This window comes from Capra hircus, chromosome 13 (genome assembly GCF_001704415.2).
Source record: "Capra hircus breed San Clemente chromosome 13, ASM170441v1, whole genome shotgun sequence".
Taxonomy (NCBI): Eukaryota; Metazoa; Chordata; class Mammalia; order Artiodactyla; family Bovidae; genus Capra; species Capra hircus.
Genome location: NC_030820.1, coordinates 78,316,442 through 78,334,947, shown reverse-complemented (window position 1 = coordinate 78,334,947; position 18,506 = coordinate 78,316,442). Strand labels below are relative to the sequence as shown.

At 53.4% G+C, this 18,506-nt stretch overlaps 1 protein-coding gene across 1 annotated transcript in view; it reads right to left on the bottom strand.

Annotated features, from left to right (window-relative positions):
- Positions 8,934–18,506, bottom strand: part of BCAS4 (breast carcinoma amplified sequence 4) — a 59,550-nt gene continuing 49,977 nt past the window's right edge. The window contains exon 5 of the mRNA XM_018058029.1: positions 8,934–9,480. Within this exon, the coding sequence (XP_017913518.1) occupies positions 9,358–9,480 (123 nt within the window). The 3' untranslated portion in view covers positions 8,934–9,357. The remainder of the gene's footprint in view (positions 9,481–18,506) is intronic.

Sequence of the window (18,506 nt, the reverse complement as noted above, 5' to 3'; positions counted from 1 at the left end):
TGCTGTTGCTGCTGTTTGCTTTTGGAATGATCTGGAAAGAAAAGCTGGCTTTCTGCCATCTTCTACTTAAAGTCTGTAACTGTAGACTGAATAATCCTGTAGATTTTCTTTTGAACAAGGGAAAACAAAATTCCAGAGCACTTTTTGCCCTTCACATTTCCCTGTGGCCAGAAGTTCCAGACTCAAGCTGAGTAAGCACTGGTTTCTCTCCTATTTCAGCACGTAGAAGCATTTTCTTGTCCCATCTTTGGTTCCTTACCATTGAGTAGTATGAGGGTCTTCAGCAAACAGCTCTTTGTTCCCTCTTCAATTATAAGCAGAAAAGGAAATGCCCTTTCCTTCCCCTCCCAACCCCCATGGCTGTGTCTGTCTAGCCCAAATGCCTACCCACTTGTAAAGACGCACATTTCTTCAGAAGGGAGCAAATAGATTTGAAAATGATCTATATCAAAGACGGAGGAATGCCCCACCTGAAACACTTTTCTAGGGGCCATTCAGCTTGCTTTTGCCAAATGAGTACCGCCATATAGAGGGGTGTTTCCCTACTCTCCGGACTAAACCTTGAGGTGGGGCTCCCAGGTCATCTTGCCGCTACAGCTTGAGAGCCACATAGCTTGAGTGACGGAAAGATCTGCTTTTTACCAAGAGGTTAGGTAGAGCACGCTGAGTCTGGATTCCACAGAGTAGCTGGTCAGCCTTCTGCCCCTCCCTAAGGCAATGATCTTTTCAACCCATGTGACCCTTATTTCTAACCCAGTAGCTTATTGGCCTGGCACCAGTTGCAGGCATGTTTCACCAGAGTGTCATGTAGGAACGTAACTCCTAAACCTCCAGAGGACCGAAAAGAGGCAAGAGACTGCTCTCACCAAACTGAAATGCATTCCAACATACCAGTTATTAAAGGGCCACCTTGACATGATCTAGAAAAAGACTGAGATAAACCAGACAGGCAAGTTAAAAAAGGTGTTTTCTACCAACTGCTACTAGGTTAGCTCAAAAATGGATCAAAACTTGCACAAAAGATTATTTGGAAAATTATTGGCAATTCTTTGCATCCTGCTACTTCCATCAACAAACTCCACTTTAAAAAAAATAATATTCACTAGAACGTGAATCCTAGAGGGATTACAACTTAGTGGAGTTGTATTCAAAAATCTGCATGTAAGGCATAGCTGCAGATACCCTGAAAATCCTTGAGTCGTGTTTTCAAAGGGCTCCAGCTAAGAGGATGCAGGAGAGAAGGGCCCCAGTATTTGCAGGATATGTGCTCTGCTCTGCACCACATAGATGAGGTGTTGCGCGTGTCTGTTTTCAGCATATGTACAATGCGCATCTGTGATGCAAACCAACCCCCACCCTCGCACCAGGACACCATCAGTACCCCTTAGACGTAAGGGCATTCAAACCTAAACTGGTGTTTGCAAAAATTTGGCTGTACCTTTATTAATGTCTTCTTACTACCAAGTGAAACAAAATGGATCTCCTGATAAGCAAATTGCTCACCTTCTGGAAGCTGATAAAGCAAGAGGCTAGAAATGACCTTTTCCAGTGCATGCACGCGACGTGTCACCATCTAGCCTGAAGCAGACGCGACAGCTGTGTAAGAGGGACAGCCATCTGGGAGTCAAAACTTTTAAGATCCTGCGTTGAGGATGGCAGGTGAAAAGATGGCTGCATCTGCTGGGCTGGCTCTATCGGCTTCCCCCGAGAGAGGACTCCAGAGGCTTAAATACAGAGTCCTCCAGGCCAGGGGCGAGATTCCACCTTTCCCAGGAGTTGGACAATATTCATAAAATCGCCCTGAGCTCAGCACACATCCTGAGCACATTTTGACGCAACAAGAACTTTCCAAACATCACAGAAGTGTTTAGGGTTAGTTGTAGGACACTAGATGCCAAGATAATTTGAATCCTCAAAACAGTCCTGCTCCAATTCCCTAAATCCACCCCCACCCCCTCAAAAAATGTCTTGTAAAAGGAGTGTTAGTACCCAGGACATGATGCTTGAGTGGAGCTAACTTGTCCCAACACTCCAGCTGGCAGAGGGGAGATGCTCATTTGGACCCAGTATCCTGAGCCCACAGCCCCTGGGTTTCCCAGCCACACCATCCAGCCCTGATCTTGGCTGAAGACTACCCTCTCGAGAAAGGCTTTCCCTGCTGTGAATGCAAGGACACGTGAGTCCGGGTTTTAAACCAATACATCCTACCTTCCCCAGCACAGTGTCTCCCAAACGACTCCTTCACACTGCCATCTTTGTCGTTTTTGCCACATCTGCCTAACAGCTGCTTTACATACTTTCAACTCCCCTTTTTAAAAGGGAAAACTATTCTTGCAAGAAAAGTCCAACCAGCGTGATTTGCTATTAATGGTAGCACCCCGAAAAACACAAGGCAAGACGTTAAGACTGAAACTGTGCCACCTGCCACTGCTTGCCGAGGGCTGTGAGCCCAAGACTTGCTTTGTTGGTTAAAAAGGAAAATCAGAGGGTCCAGGGCAGACCAGCACCAAGATGAGACCTTTTCCTTGGCCCAGGCAAAACTGGAAAAATTGGATGTGTCTCTGTGGACTCGTGTTACCTAACGCATGCCAGATGGCACCAAACCCATTTGTCAACAGATGGCTCTGGTTCAGTGTTTCCCAGGGAAGTCTCTGCCCATCAGTGAGTACCCGACTCTTCTTACCTGGTTTTAGACTCCTTTTTATGACATAGGACTCTCATTGGCAGTAATGGGAACTCCAACTGAAATTGGGCTTTTAACAAAGGAAAATGCAAGCAGCCGTGGTACCCAAAGAAGGCAGCTGCTCAGCGATGTGGGCAGGGCCTCCGGGCCTCTTGCCTTCTGGTCCTGCCACCCACACGGTCACTTTCATTCTAAGCAGGCTCCCTGGCATTCCTGTTGCTTCCCATTCACCTGCCCTGAGAGAGGGTATCGCCTCCCTCACTACTGAGCAAGAGTCCTGAACTTGGGGCCAGCTGGACCATTCCAGAACCAGTTTCCATGCTGGTAGGCTTAAGATGGTCTTCCCTGGTGGCTCAGTGGTTAAAAAAAAAAAAAAAAAAGCCTGCCCATGCAGGAGACTTGGGTTCAATCCATGGGAAGGAAAGATCCCCTGGAGAAGGAAATGGCCACCCACTCCAGTATTTCTGCCTGGGAAATCCCATAGCCAGAGGAGCCTGGCAGGCTGCAGTCCATGGGGTCGCAAAAGAGGCAGGCACTGCTTAGCGACCTGCTGCTGCTGCTGCTGCTGCTGCCAAGTCGCTTCAGTCGTGTCCAACTTTGTGCAACCCCATGGCAGCCCACCAGGCTCCCCCATCCCTGGGATTCTCCAGGCAAGAACACTGGAGTGGGTTGCCATTTCCTTCTCCAATGCATGAAAGGGAAAAGCGAAAGTGAAGTCGCTCAGTCGTGTCCGACTCTTAGCAACCCCATGGACTGCAGCCCACCAGGCTCCGCCGTCCATGGGATTTTCCAGGCAAGAGCACTGGAGTGGGGTGCCATCGCCTTCTCCGACTTAGTGACTAAACAGCAGCAAACAAGGCTTAGACCAGAACTACCTCGGTGAGTCACTGGGAGCTAGGTTCACCTGGATGGGCTTAGATCAGGCAGTACCCATCTCTGGAGCTCGGGCGCAATCAGTTCAACTCAAGCCAGAAGCCAACTCAAACCCAGTTCTATCCATTACACTCAGGAGGATATGAAACGGATATTGAGGTCTCGACACTCTTCAAAGGAAACCTTGAGATTTTTCTTAACAGCTCTCCTTGGAAAACATGTCCCAGAATCGGCTGCATCTCCAAGTCACCTGGGGAGTTTTAACACTTAGAGATCCTGAGGACCCTCCCCCAGAGATTCTGACACAGTCGGTCACAGGCTGTGGCCCAGCTGACTCCAAAGGACAAGTAAGCCGGAGAACCACCATTCTTTTCTTTGTTCTTCGGTCTCGCCTTCTGGCATGTGGGATCTTATTTCCCCGACCAGGGATCAAACTTGTGCCCCCCTGCAGTGGAAGTGCAAAATCCTAACCGCTGGACCACCAGGGAAGTCCCTTTTAAAAATTAATTATTTTAAATTTTTTCCACCATTCCAAAGACACAAGTGAATGATGCTACAGCGTGAGCCTTCCCCAGTTCATCTCTTTGCTACCAGTGGTCTCCTGGGTAAGACCACTGATTCTATTTCTCTCCATTCAACAAACATACCCTCGTCGGACAGCCTAAGAACCCCCATCTCTACACCCAGAGATGCGGTTTGTGTGTAGTAAACAGCATGTGTGCAAGTTGATGCCCTGGTGTCTCTGTGGTTCCCTGGGAGCCACGAGGAGACCGTGGGCGTACACAGGGCACCCTTACTGCAGGAGGGGTCACCGCTGCAGCCACCCCAGCCCTGGTGCCCACAAGAAAAGCACAGACCTCATTGTCCAGGGCGCTCCTCCAGGTCTCCTATGCCCGCTCCTCGGGCACATCTCCCCCTGGAAGAGCCTTGCTGATGAAACACTGACCGTTGGCATGTATGATGGTGTTGCTCCCTGGATGACCCCATGAGGAAGTCTTTCCGGTTGAGGGGCTGACCTCCAGCAGTCAGGCTTGGCTTGACTTGGTGCTTTGAGGGAAACTTGCCATTCTCCTGATGGAGTACACCTGCCCCCAGCAGCCATCTCTCTACCTCCTTCCTCAAACTCGGCATCACGGGCCAACAGCAAAGCACAGACGTCAGAAGTCCCAGTAAAGAAAGCAGAAGCAAGCCTCGGGCCACCGGCCCTGCCCACATGCTTGCAAGGCTAAAATGCATCCAGATGGTGCTTCCTGATAAGACAAATTTTGATGCTTTGATGTCTACAGCGAACACACGGGGCTCAGAGAGGAAATTCTGTGACAGCTGCTCAGTCATAATTGCTTTGAATTCTTGTAAACCCAAAGATGGTTGTGCTGTTGACCAGGACACAAAGCACAAAGTGGAATTTTGTTTTAAGATGGAGAGGGAGATGCCCTGAGGCCTCCAGGTGCCTCGGTCACCAGGTTGTCTTGAAAGAACTGATAATCCTGGAAACAGACCCCTTTAGGGGCGTCTGCCTGGCTTCTCACCTCTTCTCTGGAACTCCCCTTTTGACCCCAAGAATGGGGTCCATTTTATGATGAATGGACATTGAGTTTTGTCAAATGCTTTTTCATGCATCTATGGAGATGACCATGTGAGTTATTAATCCAAGTGTGTTGCACTGATTGATTTTAAGGTGTTAAACCCACCTTATATCCCTTGGAGACAGTCCACTTGGTCATGGTGTATAATCCTCTCTATGTTTCTGGATTCAGTCTGTTAATAATTTGCTGAGGACTTCTGCAAATGCAAATACCAGTGAGTCCAGGCATGTAAAGAAATTAATGAGATAATCTGGACGCAAGGGAAACATGGAGAGTGAGGCCCTTCTAAAGGGACTCAACTTTATTGTCTGGCGAGATATTTTAGTTTCTGAGTAAAAGCTGGAAATCCAGTTCTTTATGAGAAATGTCCTGATTTTTAATTGCTAGAACTTATTTTCATCGAATTTGTTCAATAGGGAAACATCAAAATATCAAAAAGTATAAAATAAAAATGGAAAGTCCACATCTCACCGAAAGCAAAATGTTCACCATGTTCAAATATTTGTTTATCCTCCCAGAGAACTTCAGCGCTTTCCTTTCTTACACAGATAATAGCATATCGTGTCCTTCCTCTTCCACTTTGGTTTTGGGGATTCTCCACACCAAGTCGTAAAGAACTCCTAATCCAACTTTTACATCCCCACAGGATTCCCCCCACCCACGCATGTGTGGAGGTACTAGAACTGAGCCAATTGCTAGTTGATGGACACTTAGATTCTGTCCCATCTCTTGCTATTTCAATGTGCAGTGAATAAATTTTTGCATTTATCATTTCTCTTGTGTGTGTATATTGGGAGACTAGATCTCTGGGGATGGAACTGGGTACGCACAATGTCTAAGGGCACATACATTTCTAACTTTGATAGGCACTGCCCATGGACCTCCATGAGAATCGTGTCCCACCACCAATGTATAAGAATGCACCTTTCTTCAAGATTTCACCAACAGTGTCATCAAAGACGTTTTACTTTTGCCAGCGTGATAAACTGAAACTAAGTATTTGGTATTCTTCCACACTCGCAGATCGAGGTTCGTCTCTTTTCCTATTTTGAAAGTGCCTTTGCATGGTCCTTTCTGTGAAATGCATATTCATATTCTTTGCTATTTTGGGGAGGTTTCTTTCCTCTTATTTATTTGTAGGAGATGTTTATATATTAGGGGGATTATCCCTTTGCAGTACAAGCTGCAAATATATATTCCTAGTTTGTCATTTGGCTTTTGCATTTGGTTAGAATTCTGTTGTTTTGTTTTCAATTTTTTTTTTTTTTGGTTGGATTTTCTGCTTGTTTTTCCCATGCAGAGGATTTAAACTTTTTAAATATCACAATTTTCTTTTACGGCTCCTGGATTTTTTATGATGCTCCAATGTTTCTGCCTCCTTATTCTATAAATTCATTTTACACATTGAACTCCTCCTTAATCCATTTGGAATTTTGGAGCTGTTCCTGGTGTACAGAGTGAGGTATGGAACTCACTTTATTTTTTCCAGATGGTAACGGCGTTGTCTCAACATGAGAACAATTTTGAAACAGTTTAGGGCAGACCACATGGTTCTGCCAACCTGTGGGCCACCATTCTGGAACCTCTTGCTTTGGACAGATGTGAAGTTCACATCCATGGGGAACATGGGAATGATCAAGGGACGTAGCTTTTCCGAACACTCACAATGGCCTAGGTTCTGGCACCCCTGTCCAAAAACAGCCACCAAAGAAAGACAAAGACAAAGATCACCCTTTCCCTGGCTGCAAAGTGACCCTGGCCATGGGCTTTGGGTTTGACCCTCCAAGGGGTTTGACCCTTGGTAGGTTGACCCACCAGGGTTTTCGTCAACTTGCTGGGAGACATCCGATGCTTGCTCTGAAGACGACGCCCGTCAGGGTACCTGGCCCCAGGCCAGCACCTCAGCAGCTCAGAGGACTGAGGTCAGCGATTCCTAGTGGGTCCTGTGCCCTGGCTCGCCCTCCTGCTCAGTGTCTCCAAGCGTCCCTAAAATTTCATTGTTTGGCACTGCAACTCCAGGAAACTTGGGAAAACCAATTCTAGCTCATGAGTCACCATTTCCCCATAGATGCTGTCAAGGAAACTCACCCCTCCTCACTGCCGTGGGGGTGATGGGGTGACCCCCCCAAAGAGTCCCCAGACAGCAGAGCCAGCTTAGTGGAGTAGGACTCCAGCAGCTCTCACTCTCCATTGCCTCGTTCTTACTCTGAAAGGTAGGGCTGTTCCCAAGGCCCGGGCCCTTGGATGCCAAGAGCCCACTGAGAAAAGCAGGCCGGTCAGCCCTTCCCCGGCCCAGCCCCGTCACCGTCACAGCCACCTGCTGCCCAGCGCCCATCACCAGGCCCCGACGCAGGTCATCGCTCCCTCACTCCACCCCCAGAGGCAGGCGCCCTTATTCTCTTCCTCTTACTGGGGAGGAGGCTGGGCTCAGAGAGGGCAAGCCACGAGCCCAGAGCCACCGGCCCAGAGCTGCAGGAGGCGAGGGCTCTGAGCGCCGGGCCTGCGGGTCTCTACTTCAGGACACTTCTGGGCTGTGGCTTGATCACGTGACCCCACCCGCCTCTCCCGGTGCCTCGGTCCAGGCTTTGGAAGGAGCAAGAAGCGTTGGCATCTCCACCCATCAATATATGCCCGGTTTTCCAGAAACGTGTGCCCTCGCCGCTTGTCTGGAAAACAAACTTCCTATCGACTCTCCGCTCTCCCTCAGCAGACCGGGGCAGGGGGAAGGATCTAAGCTTCTTCGTTAAAAACAGTCCTGCTCAATATAACACAGCCGTGACAACGAACGGTCAGCAGCCACAGGGATGCTGCCCACAGACTCGGCGGCGGCCGTGGGAGCGGGCACAAAGCCGCCACGCTGAGCCTGCACACGCCAGTCCGCCTCCAGGGACAGAACAGAAGCCCAGACAGCAGCCCTGTGTGCGCTGTGAGCTGTCAGGATGCTGTTAGCTCGGGCGGGATGGGGGGTGGGGGTGGGGGCCAGGGGAGGGTGGCTGGAAGCGAGCAGGAGGGGCTTCGGACAAGGAGTGTGGACTTCTAGATGGGGTGAGGGCCAGGCAGAACCTTCAGTGTGCGAAGGTTCAGTGACCTCAGCGCTGGATTTATACTTCAGTAATGGATAATAAGGTCTCAACGTTTTAAAATAAGTTTACAACAATTATCTATATACAGAAACACTGGCTCTACTTGAAACAAGGGCTTCACTTAATATCTTTTTATTTTAAAAAGTATTCTAAAATTGACAAGGCTCAACTTTTTTTTTTTTTTGCCTTGCTACTACTGCTCTCTTGCCTGATTCATGATGTCAGATTTCCTTGAAACTTGAATGCAGGTCTGTAGTAAAGGTGTGTGTGTGTGAAATTTGAATGCAGGTCTGCAGTACAGGGTGTGTGTGTATGTGTCTGTGTGTTGAAATTTGAATGCAGGTCTGCAGAACAGGGTGCGTGTGTGTGGTATGCGTGTGTTGAAATCTGAAAGCAGGTCTGTAGTACAGGGTGTGTGTGTGTGTTCATAGCTCTGGGAAAGATTCCAGAAACTAGAAATATCCACCACCAAAGTGAGGAACCCAATGTTTCGGGATGATAGCTCAAAACCCATCTACATGAGGAGAAATTAGTGCAAATACCCTTTGGGAGACCTCAGGAAATCCTAAAGGTCTCAGCATTCTGCTGGGCATCTGAAGGCCAGAGCTGTGCGCTCCCCTCAGGCAAGGGGCTTTAGAATAAGCAGCTTTTGAGGAGCTGGCTTGACTCGGTGGCAGGAGCACCCATCAAGGAAACATTTACACCAGGTGACCTCTTGACACTTTATTGAGATGGTTCACAGGGCCAGTGGGCACTTGGGTTCAGACAAACCAGCCAAAACAGATGGACCTGGAGCCATGCACCCCGGTGACACCTCCCAATGCCCCCACAATTCCTGTGTAAAGATATCCATGTCCCCACAGCCCATCACCTGGGGTGACCAGCTATCCCCAGGGGTGACCACCTTGTCCAGACCACCAGGCAGGGCACAGCTGGTGGAGGAGGCCTTCCCAGCTCATCTTGGAGGCACTGCCCAACCCCTGGGTCCACTTCTCCAAACCCCATGCGCCCCCGTGAAGCAAGGGGAAAAACTCAGAAAATGAACCCACAACAATAAAAGAAAAAAAGAAGATCACATCTGCCCTGCACACAGATTTCACTTCCCGACACCCGGATGGCAGGATCGAAGTGCTCACAAACGCCTTTGGCAGCTGGGGGCTCGGGGCATCACCTCCCCCACGTCCACGGGAAAATAGTCCTCCGTTCTGTACAACGCGGGCAGCTCGAATGTCGGGGCCACCGGTGCCCATCGCTTCTGGAAGGACAGAAAACCAGGTGCCCGGTCAATCATGTGAAGCCACTTGTTCTGAGACCCAAGAACTCCAGTCGCAGGAGGACCCCGCAGGGAGGGAGGTCCAGGTGAGCAGAGGCCATGATTCTTCACCGAGATTGTGAAGAATCAATGTCACAGTGCCTGCGACAGCCAAAGCCAGCCCGTCTGACACCTGACGGGGACCAGCAGGGCTGGTCCGTATGCCCAGAGCTCCACAGTGTTTGACAGGACAGGCGGAACAAGGTTCTGGGATGGCTGAGAACGCAGCTGCACCTCAGGCCACTGAGTGGCCACTTAGGACCCCAGCAGCGGGAGTCTAGACCGCACCTCAGGCCGCCCTGGGGGATCTGGGGTGGGCGATAGTTCTGTGAGCGCCCGTCTGTGCTCCTGAAGGCCGGGGCATATGCATGTGTGTGTGTGTGTGTCTTTTTTTTTTTTTAGTTTAAGAACAGCTTACTTATGTCTTATGTGGGTTTTTGTGGCAGGGAGATTGGGGAGGGGAGATTTTCCATCAAGCAATGGTCTCCAAGCTCTCCTAACCCTACAGGCTACATAGGCATCTCTGGGTCAAACCGGTTTCACAGAGGACCGCCCCAAACAGTGCTTCTCAAACGCAGCTGTACAGGGGAGCCCCTGCGAGAGTCATGGATGCTTATGCCCAGGCCCCGCCCCCAGAGCCCGACGTCGTCGGTCTGGGGTGTGGTCCGGGCACCTGGCTATTGCAAAGCTCAGGTGATTCTCAGTTAGAGCCGGGGCTGATCCCGTGACCTGCTCGGAGGAGGGAAGGCCTGCAAGGCTCCCAGGTGTACCTGGCAGGCAGATACGGGCATTAATGTGGGGGTCCGGGGGGCAGAGGGAAGAGGTTCTGCACGTCTCCACCTAGGGTACCTCTGACCACCTTCTGGTCCTCCCACCCCCAGCCGCAGCTCCCTCTGCTGTGTGAACCACAGGCCACCTCCGCCCCCAGGTCCTCCGCCCCCGAGCCCCAGCTCCGCCCCGCCCCAGGTCCTGCCCCGCCCCCAGCTCCACCCCCCAGACCCCAGCTTTGCCTTCAGCCGCCATCGGTGTGTGGGGCTCCGGTCCACGGTTAATAACAGCTCCCCCAAAGCTCAGCACCCCCATGAGCCCCGCACTGCCCTGCGTGTGCCCTCATCTGCCCCATGCTTGTCCCCGCAGCAACACCAGGACCGCCCTCCCCACTGTGGTAGGGGGCGATGGAGACAAAGCCCAGGAAGGTGCCTTACCCGCCCCCAACTCCGAGCAGCTGTCTCCTCAATTCCTACCTTACACGTGCTCGCACCCGGCCAAGGGCACCACTGTAAACAGGACGCAGCCCCAGTCATCAGGGGCTCCCTGCTTATCCGCAGACAAGGGAACCACTGGGAACACACCCCCAACGTGTGACGGGGAATACCGGAGGGGGCACCGGGACTCTCGGCGCCCAGCTCCTGCAGGGGTCAGAGGTTCCCAGGGGCTGAAGACCTAGGAGGGGCTGTGAGGGGGTGTGGGGGGGGCGGTGGGAAGGGTGGTGGCTAGGCTGCAGACACCCGTGACCCTGTGGACAGTGCTGGAGGTGTGCTGGGCCACGGGCACCAAGGTGGGTCTGTCTGGAGTCAGGCCGGGTCAGCGTGTGGACAGGAAGTTGTAAACCAGGGCCAGATGACGTGTGCTCTTGGAGGTCCTAGTAAGAACTTTATCCTAAGAGATCAGGAGAGAGACAGAGCGGGGCAGGGAGTGTGTGTAACGAGATGTGTTTTAGAAAGAGCAGAGACCAGACTGGAGGGGAAAGAGGGGACCACAGTGGAAGCTGTTACAGGCAGGCGTCCCCTCAAAGTGAGAGTGGCCGGGTTAGGGGTGACAGAGAACAGACTCTAATGTCTGAGCCCTGAACTCCCCACTCCCCACCAGAGCTTGTCTCTGTGCAGAAAGAAACCACCAAAGAATACCTTATCTACCTTATTTCAGATAAGGTAGAATGCATCCAGGTTCCAGGGACTGCATACCTCCCTGAGTCGCCACCACCCACATCTGGAAAGCTGGGACTAGCAAGCAAGTCACCTTGGAAAAGGGTCTGCCTCACAAAAGGGAACATTTAACTAGCAAACGCCAGGTCAGCTGCTCTGGGCTCAGCCCGCATGGCAGGGTGGGGGTTGGGGGTGGTTCTTGGGCAGCATCTTCCTAGGCTGCCCCCCACCCCACGACTGGACTCGAGTCCTCCCATAGCACCAGAGCTGGGAAAGAGCCCCAAGATCATCTCACAGCCTCAAGGATGCCGTCCGTGGATAAGCCATCACTTTAGATAATCCTCACCCTCTTTCTCCTGAGATCTGACTGCTGTAGTATCTAGAAAATGCAACAGGCAAGTAATGACAGTTCAAAGACCAGCTCCCTTGTCCTGACACATGGCATGGGCGCTAAAGTGCACCGTCCTCTCCTGATCTCGGGACCCAGGGAAAGGGGCCAGGCCAGCGCTGGTGTCCCTGTCCCGGGGATGCCGGGCCTCTTGACCCCCTGTTCTTTTCGTATTTTTAAGACTATTTATTTATCGTATGTATCTGGCTGTGTTGGGTCTTAGTTGTGGCACGCGAGATCCTCAGTTGTAGCCTGTGATCTCTTAGTTGCAGCGTGTGGGATCTAGTTCCCTGACCAGGGATCAGACCCCAGCCCCCCTGCACTGGGAGCTTGGCGTCTTAGGCACTGAACCACCAGGGAAGTCCCTCCATGCGCCTTCTGAAATGGTTCTCCCAACAGGGATGGGGCTTCTGCACCCTCTCTCAAGGAGACAGGCTCCCGGAAGAAGGAGAAAATCCATATAACAATGAAGGAACCAAGGAGGAGGAGTCCTGAGAGACTGCGAGCAGCTTTAAATAAAATCGTGCCTTTAGTTCCAGCAAGGTCTAGAGCAAAAAGTGGGGGCACTTCTGCTGGTGATGGAGCGGAACTGTCCTTCCTGCATTCAGGAGGAGGAGACGGATGCCCGGAGAGGTGAGCCTTCTGCCGGCACCGTGGGTTATTAGAGAGTGGCCGCGTGTGCACTAGCAAGAGGAAGCCCCTCACCCAGACCCCACAGGGGCTCACGAGGACGAGACATCCCAGACGAGCTTGCTCCCCTTTTCCATGGGGGCCCCCAGCCTGGGAGATGGCGAGAGACACCCTGGAGGCCAATTTGCCCCTCCACACTGGCCCTGGGCCCAGCCCCTGACAACTTCTTGGGGCATGTGGGAAATTTGTGGGAAAGTGACTCACAGCTGGTCAGAGCTCTGGGCCTGCAGTCAGCTGGGGGCCGGGGGTGGGGGCCCGAGCTGAGCCAGGGGCTCCGAACATGGCCACTTCAGCCCTTGATGCTGCTCTTGGAGGGCAGGTGGGCAGGGGATGCTAGCTCAGCCTGTCCAGCCTCCACGTCCCGTGGGTATCAGTGCCTTGATGGTCCTGAGGGGCCCCTGGTGTCAGCTCCCCAGCCGAAGGAGGGGTGAGAGGAGGCCTGGCCCACCCGGGCCGTGACTGGTCCAGGGGTGAGCAGGTGATCCAGGCTCGTCCAGTTGAGAAACAGGCTTGGGGCTCCATACTGGGGAAGGCATGCTTTCTGCCCTCGTCGGCCCTTCCCAGGTTGCTGCGAGGACGGGCCATGAGCCTGGCGGTCACCTCTGCCACCACGCTGGTGGTCACCTCTGCCCAAGAAAGAAGCCGAAGCAGGGGAGCGGAGCTGGGAGGTGAGGCAACACAGAATCCCGACAGGATCACTGGAGCACCTGGATCACATTTTGCCCGAGGTTCGTGTTACCTCGTCAGTGTTGGGCTGCCCTGGCAGCCCAGACAGTGAAGAATCCACCTGCAGTGCAGGAGACCGGGGTTCGATCCCGGGGTCGGGAAGATCCCCTGGAGAAGGGGAAGGCAGCCCACTCCAGTATTCTCGCCTGGAGAATCCCATGGACAGAGGAGCCTGGCGGGCTGCAGTCCACGGGGTCGCCAAGCATCAGACACGACTGGGCGACCAACACACACTCAGTGTTACCTTGGGACTTTTTCTGTTCATGAGACCATGGGATTCTCTTCTTTTCTTAAACCAGGTTGACCTGAGTGGTTGCCACTTGCAACGAAGCATCCTGCCTAAAGCAAATAATAAATCCGCAGGCGTGCAGGGAAGCGCCTGGAAACCAGTGGGGAAAAGTGGCAGGTGAGGGCTGGTGCTCAAAGCTGCAAACAGCCGGGCACCCCAGGTGCTGTCCGGAAGAGCAGGACCACACCCTGCTCAAGTCCACACCGGCCCCAGTCCCGGGCCTCCCAGGATGCCAAGGAAACCCAGCTCTCTCTCACCCATGCTTTCTTGGATTCTCAGGACGACCTGCAACAGAGGGGCAGTACCCAACTCAGAGGTCACATAAGCCAGGGAACCACGGAGCTGGGGTCCACTCAGGCCTCTCCGGCTCCAGGTCACCCCTGCCCACTTCCCCACAAGGCTCCAGCCTCAAACCCAAATCCTGGAGAATCTTGGAGGGGACTTCTGAGAGCATCCCTGCCCATCCCTGGCCTGCAGCTGATGCTAAGATGCTTCTCCAGGGGCGGCCAGGTTCCTAAGGAGGACTGTTCACCTCCCTGAGGCTTCATCCCCCGCCCCCAGCCTGTGGGCGGGAAGGTTCCAGCAGGGGGGGAACCGGATGGGAGGAAACCTGAGACCACAGGTCCAGGGCTCTGCCACCCTCCCCCAGGCGCCCAGCTGGAGGAGGGCCTCTGGAGCTGGGGCGCCGCGACGGGCCTGGCAGGCCCTCCCGGGTCTGCCCAGCCTCCCACGTCTTCCTCACTTCCACCCGGGACCCCCGCATTCCCAAACCCGCAGCCCACACACCAGACACACACCAGTGTGTGTGTGTGTGTGTGTGTGTGTGTGTGTGTTGGCTTGGTTGGCTGCATGATTTTTAAAAACTGGAATTAATTTCAAACATGTTGAAAAAAATCAGATTTCTCAGAAAAACCAGGCTGCCAGCTAGCTTCTCTTGGAAAATCAGATGATCTGGAAGCTCCCGGTGGCTGGGCTGAGGTGCCCCTTGCGAGTGGCCCCAGGCCCCTGGTGGCTGCGTCGCCTTTCCAGAACCCACTGCTTCTGGTGGTGGATGCTTCGGGGTTGCTCCCCTGGGCAGGCTGCACCCCCGACCAGCTCCTCTTCTGACAAAGCCCCCACCAGACCGCTGCAGCACGTGGCAAAGGAAAGCCTCAGGCCAGCCTGGGTTCAGGGTCTCTCCTGTAAAGCCCCCCACCACCCCGAGTCAGAGCACCGTCTGCTGAGGCTGGGCCCAGCCGCCTCAGGGCTTCATCTGCCCAGTCCCGCTCCCAGAAATCCCCCACGGCCCTCTGTGAGTCCCGGCCCGCTTCTGTCTCCCTCTTGGAAGCCCCAGCTGCATATTCCCGAGCCTGGACTGCTTTCTGTGCAGGCCAGGCTCAGCACATTTGTACTGCAAAGGGCCAGACAGTAACTGTTCGCAAGCCCCATGGTCTGGGTCACAGCTACTTAGCTTTGCCTTTCCAGCACCAAAGCAGCGATGGTAAAGTAATGGCGTGGCTGTGTGCCAATAAAACCTTATTTACAAAGATAGGGGCAGGCCCCATGGACTTCCCTGGTGGTCCAGGGGGTAAGATGCCACGCTCCCAATGCAGGGGACCCCGGGTTCAGTCCCTGATCAGGGAGTTAGATCCCACACACTGCAGCTAAGAAGTTCACATGCCACAACTGAGACCCAGCACAGCCAAAAAAAAAAAAAGATGGGGCAGGCCAGGTTTGGTATTCTTAGTTTGCCACTAAATTAAATCTGCCTTCCTAAGTAGAACAGGCATAGCAAAGCCATCCCTGTGTCTCCCATGCAAGTGGGCACCAAGCTAGAGGCTGCCAGACACAGGCTGCAGGATTCAGGGCCGGGCCCATCTTGCTGCTGTCCCCAGGCCAGAGTGATGCCTGGTCAGCTGCTCTTGAGACGTCACTGCAACTCCATCCTGTCCCAATTCACTAAGCATCCTCCACTTCACAAGAAACACCGCACCACCATCCCACACGTGGGCCAGGTTCTGAGGCTCCAAGGTGTGGTTAACTTCTGGGAGGCAGAGGCGCCAGGCTGACCATGGAGGCAAGCTCAGGTGGCCAGAGACTCACCCTCACCCGCGGAGCTGCCAGGCCCTCCAGCCCAGGGGCCTTGGAAGACCCGCCGAGTCACCAGGCCCTCCAGCCCAGGGGCCTTGGAAGAGGCCCAACCTACTGAGTAAACAGCAACCTCACCTCCTGTGACCCTGCTCAGCATGCTTATCTCTAAGCCTCACAGCACTCCTTCAAGGTAGAGCTTTCCCATCCTCTGGAGCCTCACTTTCCTCTCTGTCAAACGAGGATAATGCCATCGACTTCACGGAGTCCTGCCTGGAGCACAGCAGTGATTCTGGAGGTGCTGCAGCCCCCTTGGCACTGTGAGGATGAAAGCCACAGGCTCGAGGACGACAGGGCAGTAGCTCGGAGAATCAGCTGGCCGTTCAGGACTTCCTGTCACACAGGGAAGCACCACAAACCCTACTTGGGTAAACCACATCAGTCAGGTTTCTATCGCGCAGCCTGACGGAAGCGTGCTATTACGCTCACCATCACTCCAGCGAATAGCAAGCTGCCCACGGTCATGCAGCTAGTAAATGGGTGGAGCCGGGACTCAACCCAGGTCGCTCATATGATGAACAGAATGACCACCAAAACAGTGAAAACTTCTGGATCTCAAAATTGTTCCAAAAGGTAAAATGGAATTCCAAATAACTTATGTATGCATTGCCCCTTCCAGAAGCTCCACCTCTCTTGCGTGGTGACTTGCTTCCGCGGAACAGAGTAGAGGAGAGAAGGGGTTGGAAATAACCACCGAGGAGAGACACCTGGCAAACACCGCCTCGGCCAGATAGTCAAGGTCAACATCACCCGTGCTACGTCAGGTTAAGAGCAGGGGCCCTGGATCTGCTGTGACGAGAAGAGCACTTCACCTCTGTGGTCTCCCCCCTAAAACCCACAACCCCAACCTAACCACAAGGAAAACATCAGATCAGCCCTAACGGAGGGACGGTGTACAACATACCTAACCAATAATCCTCAAAACTGTCAAGGTCATCAAAAACAAGCAGAGTCTGAGAAGCTGTCATAAAGCAGAGGTGGTTAAGAAGACACAACGACTAACTATAAGACAGAGCAGAAAAGGGCACTGGGGAAAACCAGCAAAATCCGGATAAAACTTGGGAGATCAGATAGATAGCAGTGTATCAAGGAGGGTCCTTTAGCTGTGACTGCACCCACGTTAAGCAGGGCGCTAACAATAAGGGGAACTCGGTGGCAGGTACACGAGAACTCTGTATTATCACAGCAACTTGTCTTTAATTCCAACACACAAAATTGTATTGCGTGGAGGCAGGGCAAAGCAGGCAGACAGAAGAAGCATCGCAGCCCATCAGAACAGACCCAGCCCCCAGCCTTTCTCATCTCAACCACAGTGATCAGTAATGAGCTCTTCCTGAGTGCCCAGCCCACAGCGGAACCTACAGGCCCACAGCCCGTTCATGTCCAGCTGCTGAGACAGGTGTTCCTAACTCCCATTTTCCAGAAGAGGAAACGAAGGCTCACAGACACACCTGCCCAGGATCGCCCTTCTGGGAACTGGTAGGGGCCCTGGGGGTGACTGGGGCAGCGAGCTGTGCTCTCGCCCAGGACTTGAGACATCCCTCCAGGATCTGCTTCCAACCTTGGACTCTCAGGTGCCCCCCTCTAGCCTATTCAGAGACAGCAAATCGTGGCCTTTGTAGCATCCGGCCCACACACTTGACAGAATCAGTTCAGTTCAGTTCAGTCTCTCAGTCGTGTCTGACTCTTTGCGACCCCATGGACCGCAGCACGCCAGGCCTCCCTGTCCATCACCAACTTCCAGAGTTTACTTAAACTTGTGTCCATTGAGTTGGTGATACCATCCAACCATCTCACCCTCTGTCCCCTTCTCCTCTTGCCCTCAATCTTTCCCAGCATCAGGGTCTTTTCCAATGAGTCAGCTCTTCGCATCAGGTGGCCAAAGTATTGGAGTTTCAGCTTCAGCATCAGTCCTTCCAATGAACACTCAGGACTGATCTCCTTTAGGATGGACTGGTTGGATCTCCTTGCAGTCCAAGGGACTCTCAAGAGTCCTCTCCAACACCACAGTTCAAAAGCATCAGTTCTTCGGCGCTCAGCTTTCTTCACAGTCCAACTCTCACGTCCATACATGACCACTGGAAAAACCATAGCCTTGACTAGATGGACCTTAGTTGACAAAGCTGTCTAGGTTGGTCATAACATTTCTTCCAAGGAGCAAGCGTCTTTTAATTCCATGGCTGCAGTCACCATCTGCAGTGCTTTTGGAGCCCAGAGAACAAAGTCTGCCACTTCACAGGATGGGCTGGTACAAAGTGTAAGACGCGTTACCTGCCTCCGTGGAGGCACCAGGATGGTTCAAGTAAACACCGCGCTCCTGTTTCTCCTGAACAATGCAGCCACCTGGCCACGCTGGGCCCGTTTTCCTGCGGGCTGTGGCGACTCAGACCCCCTGGATGGGGCATGTGCCGTCTGGTCTGCCATGGGCCTGCCTCACTCGCCCTCAGGACTGGCCAAGCCCGTGGGCATCCGGGCCGGCAGTGGCTCCGGGCTCACATCACTGTGGGGCTGTGGATGCTTCCAGTCCTGTGGCCTGGTCCCCTGGGGGTTGGGGGCCAGCTTGGGCCGCTGCTGAGACCAGCAGCTGTGCCCTCAACCCGGGGGCCCCCTAGGGCACACCAGCGCCCGGAGTCAGGTGCGGCCCCGGGGCTGTTCTGTGGGGAAGACCACCGGCTGGGAGAGGGCAGGGCAGGGCATGTGCCCAGGGTCACACAGCCGCTAAACGGCAGAGCCGATCGCCAAATGGGCTCTCCCGAGCTCCTGGCAGTGGCCTCCACCTCGGCCAGCCCGCACACCCTTCACCCCGGGCCCAGCCTCCCTTCTC